At 41.3% G+C, this 9733-nt stretch overlaps 1 protein-coding gene across 1 annotated transcript in view; it reads left to right on the top strand.

The window, feature by feature from the left end:
- LEPROT overlaps positions 1 to 9263 on the top strand; it is a 17271-nt gene extending 8008 nt beyond the window's left edge. The window contains exons 3-4 of the mRNA XM_006862452.1: positions 6729 to 6915; positions 8961 to 9263. Of these exons, the coding sequence (XP_006862514.1) occupies positions 6729 to 6915; positions 8961 to 9077 (304 nt within the window). The 3' untranslated portion in view covers positions 9078 to 9263. The remainder of the gene's footprint in view (positions 1 to 6728; positions 6916 to 8960) is intronic.
- Positions 9264 to 9733: the final 470 nt, after the last annotated feature.

Here is a 9733-nt window from a genome sequence, read left to right as displayed (position 1 = left end):
TTCCTGAAAGATTTCAATTTTTATTCCATCAATTCCTGGTGCCTTGTTCTTTGCCACTTCTTTCAATGCACTTTGGACTTCCTCTCTGAGTATCATTTTATTTTAGGAAGCCACATTTGGTAAGGTTTCATATGCAGAAGAATTGGCAAGAGAAGGGGTTAGTCAAGTCTCAAGGCTGTGGAGTCAGTCCTTTTGGGCTCAGCATGCCATGTAAAAAAGGCTACACTTTGCTCTTTAGGCAATAGGATCTGGGAACGGATCTTGAGATTGGGTTTGATAGGAAGTATTGGGGTGGGGGGTAGAGGCAAGCACACATTGTGTTAAGACGGTCATTCTGACCAAGATTAGATAGGAAAGTGCTTAGATTGCATTCAGGGAGGATAGTGGATATTGTCATCATCATTATAAAATAATGTATTGCATTGGGCAAATTTGCTGGAAAAAAAAAAAAAAGCCTCTTTAAAGTATTAAAAAGCAGAGACGTCACTTTGAGAACGAAGGTGCACCTCACCCAAGCTGTGGTATTGTCAACATCCTCATGTGCTTGCAAAAGCTAGACAAGAAGTAAAGAAGACAAGAAGAATGGATACTTGTTCATTATAGTGTTGGTGAAGAATATTGACTATACAGTTGTTTTGGTTGTCTAGTGCTGCTGTAACAGAAATACCCCAGTGGATGCCTTTAACCAACAAAGTCAATTGTCTCACAGTTTAGGAGGCTCAAAGGCCAAATTCAGAGCGCCAGTTTTAAGGGAAGCCTTTCTCTCTCTCTGTCTCCTGATTCTAGGAGGTTCCCAGTGTAGAGACCATAGGTTCAAAGGACATGCTTATCTTTCTTGCTGGTAGTAGGTTCCTCTGATCTCTGCTTACTTGTTTAATTCATTTTAAGTCTCAAAAGAGATTGACTCAAAATGCAACCTAATCCTGCAGATTACATCTTGCCTCATTAGCATCATATAAGGAATTACAACAAAGACTACATCGATCCCAAAATGGTCCAGCCAAATTGACACATATTTTGAAGAGTCACAATTCAATGTATAACAGCCAGGGACTGCCAGAAGACTGACCAGTGCTGCTTTGGAAGAAGTTCATCCAGAATGCTCCTGAAAAGCGAGGATGGCAAGAGGTCCTCTCGCTTATTGTGGACATGTAATTAGAACAGACCAGTCCTTGGAGAAGGACCTCATGTGTGGGAAAGTAGAAGGTTAACAAAAAAGAGGAAGAGACTCAATGACATGGTTTGACATAACAACAATGACGTAACAGTGGGCTCAAACATGGTGACCATTGTGAGAATGGTCCAGGAGAGAGGTGGTGTTTGGTTCTGTTGTTATGACTCAGAACAGATTCCACAGTCCCTCCCAATAACACTGTCCTCCAAGGTCATTCTGAGCTGCAGTTGACTCAGCTGCACACACACTAACATGGCATCTCTGGGGGTTACAATGGTAGAGTTGAATAGTTGAGATAGAAGCAGTACAGCTTGCGAAGCCTCAAATGTTTACTGTCGGCTTCTTTACAAAAATTTTTTCCAACCTTTGACTTAAATATTTACTGAATATTTAATATTTTAATCTTGCATCTAAACAAGGTTACTTGAATATTAACAATTATCCAAGTTGGATATCTTGGGAGAAAGATGAGGTTTTCTACTCCCACAAAGATTTCCAGCCTCGGAAACTAAACAAGATTGCTATGAGTCGGAATAGACTCGACAGCACTTAAAAACAAGTTGGATATTGGTGGCTCTGTATAAATGGGCACATAGAGTCTTGCTTGGTGTGGTGCTGTATGGTAAACACTGGACCACAAGGTTGGTTGGAATCGTAAGTTTGGCGGTAATTCACCAGCCACTCCTCAGAAACCTTATACAGGTTCTCTGAGAGTTGGAACTGACTTGATGACACTTAACAATGACAACAGAGTTTTTCAGAAAACTGTCACTATATTTCAGGAAGAACTAGGAGCTCTTGGATGTGAGCATTACAGATGTCCCCTGGGCGTCTTCCTCTATGTATTTTAGGGTCATCTTTAATAAATTAGGAGTTCTGAGCTAGAGAATCTTTCAGAATCCCTCTCAACAATAATGTTTGGTAATTCTTGTAACATATTGTTATGGATTGAATTGTGCCTCCCCCAAGATGCAAGAGGGCTTCAAGAAGTTCATGGAAACATTCCATTATCTTTTAACTCCATTTTCCCATGAACGTTTTGAAGCTCCCTCCATGTCTTCTTTGGAAATGGGGTTTTCGCTGTTGTGTTAATGGAGACATCACAGGACAGGGTGTGCCCTAACCCAGACACTTGTGAGTGTCGTAAGGAGCAGCATTGATACAGAAGCGAGCTAGTGTGACAGGGAAAGATAGATGCTGAGTGGAGGTCTCCAAGGAACCGAAGAATGAAGAAGAGGCTACAGAAGTTGAAACAAGGATTTTCCCTTAGAGCAGAAGACGAGAGACCCTTCCCTAGAGCCGGTGGGTGCCCTGATTTTGGACTTGTCACTCTTAAATTGTGAGAAAACAAGTGTGTTTGTTAAAGGTCCTCTCACTTGTGGAATTTCTGTTACTGGAGCAGTAAAAACTAAGACACAACTAGAATCCTTCTAGTTTGAATACAATTCCAATTCCAAGCTTAACTACTTCCATGCTGAGTCCCCTTGATGAAGGATACTTTCCCTCTTGTTCTTTGGCGGCTGTCCTGTCCCCCTGAATATGTGGCTGAAATGGACAACTGTCCTAACATTTCCCCCACTCCCACTCGGTATTGTGGTGATATATATTCTTGTGTGGTATAGATGAAAATGGGTAACCAGTAAGCTTTTCTTTTTTCTGCTCAAAAAATAAAGCATAATATAAGTTCTAGTTGATAGAGAAAAAGATGATAGATTGTTTTTGAAGTATTTATAGAGCAAAGATTGTTAGGAAGCAGATGACAATTTTTAGGAAATACAAAACATTGAATTTGGGGAAAGAAAACATTTTTTGTTTTGCTAATTGCCTTCTAGTAGGTTCCAACTAATAGCAACCCTCCCTCTAGGGTTTCTAGGGAGTGGCTTGAACCAACCTTTCAGCTAGCAGTCCAGTGCTTATCCTACAGCACGATGCTAGGTCCATAATAAAGATTAGAGTATTTCTAAACTTTTTATTACTGAGCGTGTCTTATATTCATGCCTTCCATACTTAAACTTTAGGAGTCCTGGTGTGGTGCTTTAGGATAAAGCACTGGACTACAAGGTGAGTGTGAAGCACAGGATCAGTGGAAACCCTCTATAGGGTTGCTATGAGTTGGAACCGACTTGACTGGGACTTAGCAACAACGACATACTTAAAGCTTAATGGTTAAGTGTGGGGGACTGACCTCGACATATTTGTGTTATTCACGAGTGTTTGGTTCACGAGGAGGGGAGATCCAGCGGCGATAGAGATAGCGAAAGAATACACAGACAGAAGGAGGGAGACAAGGAGGCACCCAGAAACCAGGGTGGATGCATCACTGGTGGGCAGACTTGGGACTACAGGCATCATGGCCTCTGCAGGCAGCAACTCACCGCCCTGCAATCTTTACTGCATGCCCTCCAACTTGTAATGCACTGCAATCTTTACTGCATGCCGTCCAACCTGTAATGCACACCTGGGCGGGCATGGGCCTCTGTTTTATTTAGGGGAGGAGCTTCACACCAAGCTGGGAGGGACTAAAAGAGGATACAGCTAGCATCAGTAATTTTCCAGACATTCAGGTAACTTTACATTGTACTTCGCTGGTTCGAATCCCAGGCCTGCAACTTGGTTTCTCAGGCTCAATTAACATATCTATAGCCCCTGAGCTCAGTTGGGGGAAGGTGAGAGGTAAGGACAAAAGCTTGGGCGGAGTCCTGCTTTTCGGCTTCCTGAGCCAGGTTTTCAGGAGGATGCGAGAAGCCCAGGTGAATGGGCTGCACCTGGAAAAGGGATTAGGGAGGATGGGTTCTTTGTCTATAGAACAAAGAACCGAGAAGTAGCTAAGATATTTTTAGCTAATCCTTTGGAGGAAGGCTTGACCTTGCAACCTTCACAGTCTCGGCTTTAGGGGGTTCTAATATTTCTCTGTGGATAATAAGGGCTCATGTCTGCATTTAATAAAACATAACTGGATATTAAGATTAAAAACAATTTGCCATTGACTGCCAAGTGGCTAGATCTGTTACACTTGGGGCTACAGGGCCTCGAACCTCTGACCAGGCCTACATGGTCTGCAACATGTTAAGTTCTCGGCTGCTAACTGGAAGGTTGGTTGTTCAAACCCACCCAACAGATCCACAGGAGGAAGACTCGGTGATTGCTCCTATAAAGATTTGTTGTTGTTAAGTGCCTATGAGTTGGTTCCGACTCATAGTGACCCTGTGTAGTGTTTCCAAGGAGCAGTCTGGTGGATTTGAACCGCCAACCTCGTGGTTAGCAGTTCAGTGCTTATCCTAGCACCACACCAGGACTCAGCCTAGAAAATCCCATGGGGCAGTTCTGGTCGGTTACATGGGATCTCTGTGTGTTGAACAAAGACTCAGTGGCACCTAATAACATAGTTAAATTTCATTTCTTACGTTGTTAATTCAACAGTTATTAATGGCACCTTTGATTGTAGTCACTAGAGATATGCATTGATTCACCAAGACAAGCAGATCCTTATTACTGGAAGAACTAGATGGTGCTTTGCTACCATTGCTGACTTCTTGATAAGATACCACCATAGAAGGGCCTGTACAGAGTGGGAGGAAAACATGGCACTAAACTCAAATTATTAAAGATTAGACTTACTGGTCTGATGGACACTGGTGAAACCTTCAAGACCATGACCCTTCTTAGGTGCTGTTGAGTTGGTTGCAACTCATAGCGACACTGCACAACAGAATGAAACACTGCCCTGCCCTATGCCATACTCATGAGCCCATTGCTGCTGCCACTGTGTCAGTCCATTTCATTGGAGGTTTTCCTCTTTTTCACTGATCCTCCACTTTACCAAGCATGATGTCCTTCCTCTCCAGGGACTGCTCCCTCCTGATAACATGTCCAAGGTGTGAGTGACTAAGTCTTACCATCCTGGCTTCTAGGGAGAGTTCTGGCTATATTTCTCCCAACACAGATTGGTTTCTTCTTCTGGCAGTCCTTGGTACCTTTTACTATTCTTCTCCAACACCATAACTCAAATACACCAATTCTACGTTTCTCCTTAGTACCCATTAACCCTTTAATTTACCCATGTGGCTTAACTTTCAGCCAAACAATAGACGGGCCTGTTTGTTGTTGTTAAGTGCCATTGAGTCAGTTCTACCCATAGCGGCCCTGTGTAGGATTTCTGAGGAGCAGCTGTTGAGTTTGAATTGCGAATCATGGGTTCAAACCAACTTTGCAGTCCACATTAACCCAGGGGGGAACAAAACATCAGGAAGGTAAACATTTTATAAGAAAACCAGTCATAAGACATCAAAGGACAGCATTTGTCCAGAAATAAAGCTCAGAAGCAGGAAGGGCAGGAAGGAAGTGGGAAGAGCGCTGTTACATTGTGGGGATTACAGTCAATGTCAGAAAGCAAAATGTGTGTGAATTGTTGAATGAAAAACCAATTTGTTCCATAAACTTTTGCCCAAATCACAATTTAAAAGTTTTGTTTTTTTAAAATCCTTGTCCTCATAAATAACAAAATCACAGATAGTAGGAATAAGTGTTGTGCAGAAAGTTAAAAGAGGGTAATGTGCAAGATGCCTAGAGGATGCTTTTTAGATTGGATAGTCAAGTCAAGGAAAGCCACTTTTAGGAAGGGGCATCATAGTTTAGATTTGTGTGATAAGAAGGAGCCAGCCTGTGGAGCATCTGGGGAAAGAGCTCTGCAGACAGCACAGCTCAGCAAAAGCCTCACGGCAGGAAGGAGCTTATGGTGTTTGAGGAACAAAAAGAAGGCTAGTATGCCCACAGGTAGCACTTGTGGTGCTGTAGGATAAGCACTGGACTACTAACCACAAGGTTGGCAGTTCAGACCCACTCATTTGCTCTGTTTTAACAAGAATATGGTGAAAAGGAAGATGGGATGATGACACCAGATGAATGGGAGTAATAAACAGTTCATATAAGGCCAGGGCAGGGAATTTAGGTTTTATTCTAACACCTAATAAAGATTACATAAGTGAGTGCTTACTGAAAAGATCTCTATTAGCAAGTGCAAAAGCAAACACAACTGAGGTAAGATCCTGCCCTTGGAGCATTCACAGTTTAACATACAGAAAAACTGGTGGCTCTGTGATTAAGTGTTTGCTGTTAGATGAAAGGTTGAACCCAACCAGCAGCTTTGAAGGAGAAAGACCTGGCGATCTGCTTCTGTAATGATTAACACCTAGAAACCCCTGTGTTAAGTTCTACTGTCAGGTAAGTGAGATGGTGTCGCTCTGATTGCAAACCTGCTTGATAGAACACTCAATAGCAATACAGAGAACAAGAAAGCGTCCAGTCTTGATATACATTGTTTTATTGTTTCCTTATACAATATAAACTACCAGCATGTTAATGGACCTTTAACAATTTTGAAATGATCAGTACTTGTCTGATCATGGTAAACATCATCTTATATACTAACAGGAAAATTGAATAAGTAAGGTTTTGACAAATATGTTGATTAATACTTTTTAAAGTAACAGTATATCATTCATTTAAAATGTAACTAACTTTTCTTTTTGGGGTTTCTTCTGGGTCCACCTGACAGCGTGTACTGGCCATTGTTCGTCCTGATATTTCACGCCATTTCCCCCATCCCCCACTTTATTGCCAAAAGATCAGCATATGACTCTGATGCCACAAGTAGTGCTTGTCGGGAACTAGCATATTTCTTCACTACTGGAATTGTTGTCTCTGCCTTTGGATTTCCTGTTATTCTTGCTCGAGTGGCTGTGGTAAGTTTTGTTTTCTATTCTTTGACCAGATTGCCCCTGATTTTGAGACAAAGACCTCAGTTTGCATTTCCATTGCTTATGGCATTTGACAACAACAAATACTTACTCTCAAAACTAGATGTCTTTCTAGTCTTTTTAAGTCTTGGGGTAACCATAAAGATGTCAACAGTAAAGCATTTCTCGTTGCAATGTAAAGATCATATCAAACTGTTCTCCAGCTAACAGGATCATGTACTCAAATCTCAATTCAATAATGGGCATATGTTGAGCAACAAGTGAGCCCTGGTGGCACTGTGGGTAAACATTGGACTGGTAACTGCAAGGTTGTCGGTTCAAACCCCTCAGCCACTCTGCAGGAAAAAAGATGAGATGACTGCTCCTCTAAGATTTGCAGACTTAGAAGCCCTAAATGGTGTGGCACTGCGGGCTATTGCACTGGATTGCAGTCAGTTTGAACCACAAGGTCAGCATTCAAGCTCACCAGCCACTCCTCAGAAACCCTCTACAGGGTGGCTGTGAGTCAGAACCAACTCAACGGCACTTACCAACAAATGAGTTGGCATTGACCCACAAGTGGGGTTTGGTTTTTTGGTGTTGAGGACAACTCTGCAGATAAGTTTTGTTTATTGAACAATATGATTATCCGTTTTGGTCCAATGTGAAAATTTTCTTTTTATCTTCAAAAAGCATATTGTGAGTATAATTTATTCAGTTCTATGATGCTTACTGTCTCTCCTCCTAGTTGCTTTTGTTTCCCCCTCTCTGGACTACGTTCAGTTTTAATTTTGAGAAACTGTTATTTTGAGGTGTTGAGTATCAGATATGCACTAGTCTTGTGTGTTATTCAGTAAATCTCTTTGGAACATATACTATTTGTGCACCCCCCTGAAGAAGCTCACTGGAACTAGCAGGATGTGCTGGTAGTGCACTAGCAAATGATCATTGAAATAGGATCTGAATGCCATAGGAGCCCCAAGAGGAGAGAAATTCCAGCCGGCATTCGATATGAACCTCTAAGCATAAATAGGATTTTGATGTAGGAAAGGCTATATTATAAGCAGTGACGGTCAAGTGTGAAAATGCAATCTGTAAGATAAAGAATAATCTAGTACATTATGCTAATAGTGATAGAATAATTTGGGAAAAGATAGCAACAATGGTTGTACAACGTTGCTAAATTATGCATGTAGCAGTTGTTGAATAGGTGTGTGTTTTGTTTATATTTTTTCACCACAATTGAAAATAAGAGGAGTGGTCTAGTATGATAATCCAAAAGGGAGTACTTAAGGTTGAGATTAGAGAGGTTGGTAAAGCTTGATGGGGAACAGTTTTGAACATCATGTCAGTTTGAACTTGATCTAGATAATGAAGAAGCTTTAAATGTTCTTAATTGGAACTGTTGTGACCTTATTCTTCCTGTGTCTTAGACCTACACTTGTTGAATGTTGTTGTAACTACTCCATTCTTGTCTTTGAATACTGTATGATGTTTTGTGAAGAGACTTAGGTGGGTGTTTCTATTGGTTAAATTAAAACCAAAAAATGCCCACTAGAGGCTGCTCTCACCTCCATCTATTCCTCTGTAAAATCCATCTGCCATGCTTGAAAGCTGCTTTTGTTTGCTAGCAGCTAATTTATCTAGTCTTGTCGCCTGGAAAAGAAACAAAGGAACCATAACTCTTCAATTCCTGTTTGGCACAAAAGGAGGCAATTCGTGCAGAACTTTCAGTACATAGTATTGTAATTGGACCATTCATAATCCTGCTACAAGTGTTTTACTTATTAAGACAGAGTCATTATCTGCTGAAAACAGGAACTGAAATACGTCTAACGAAGAGCATGCTAAGGCTAAATTAATAACCGTCGTGGAAGTAACTAGACAAGTTGCTGAGTAGTTCTGTGTCTTCCACATAGTGCATTATTTGGCCTTTTAGCAGCTCTATGTGATATTTCATGTGCTGTTTCTAAAGCTGAAAATAACAGAGACTTGCACATAGCACAATAAGAAGAGACTAAAGAGTTCACCCTTCTTTTCTTGTGTTTCAGATCAAATGGGGAGCTTGTGGCCTTGTGCTGGCGGGCAACGCAGTCATCTTCCTTACGATCCAAGGCTTTTTCCTTGTGTTTGGAAGAGGAGATGATTTTAGCTGGGAGCAGTGGTAACCCTGTATGCTGACACAGTGCATTGAACTTCTTAGAATTCATACTGTATGTGTGTGCACATGTGACAGTTACTATGAAATTTAATATGCTGTTTTTTGATACCTTTATATCATGTTCACTTTAAAAAAGACTAAATGTATAAAAGATTAATTTCATTCCCAGCAAATAAAGCCCAGTGCCATTGAGTCCTTTCTACTGAGGGTGACCCCGTAGGACAGAGGAGCACTGCCTGTAGGGTTTCCATGGCTGTAATCTTAGGGAAGCACGCTGCCTCATCTTTCTCCCTGGGGCTTGAACTGCCAACCTTTTCATTAGCAGATGAGCACTTAAGCACTATGCCACCAAGGAGGCTCCTTTTCAGCAGATAGACCTCTTTGCTTAACTTGAGTTTTCTATTTTTTTCGCAAATAATGTGTTCACGTAAATAGCATGCCCACACATATAACACGCGGCATAATGTGCTTTAAAAAAACAATGTAAGTTAGATTGCATAGTTGGCAAAAAACACCACCAACAACCCTATAGTGTATAATTTATTTGCATAAAACTCTATGCTTGCTTGGCCGTTCATATGTTTACAGTCTGTCAGAAAATGTAGTATGCTGGACACCTGGTCACTTTCACACTGCACCTACACCTGTGCCCCAAGGGTGTGT

This window comes from Chrysochloris asiatica, unplaced genomic scaffold (assembly GCF_000296735.1).
Source record: "Chrysochloris asiatica unplaced genomic scaffold, ChrAsi1.0 scaffold00048, whole genome shotgun sequence".
NCBI classification, from domain to species: domain Eukaryota; kingdom Metazoa; phylum Chordata; class Mammalia; order Afrosoricida; family Chrysochloridae; genus Chrysochloris; species Chrysochloris asiatica.
The sequence above is the reverse complement of the archived record's forward strand: the minus strand, read 5'-3'. Positions and strand labels throughout refer to the sequence as shown.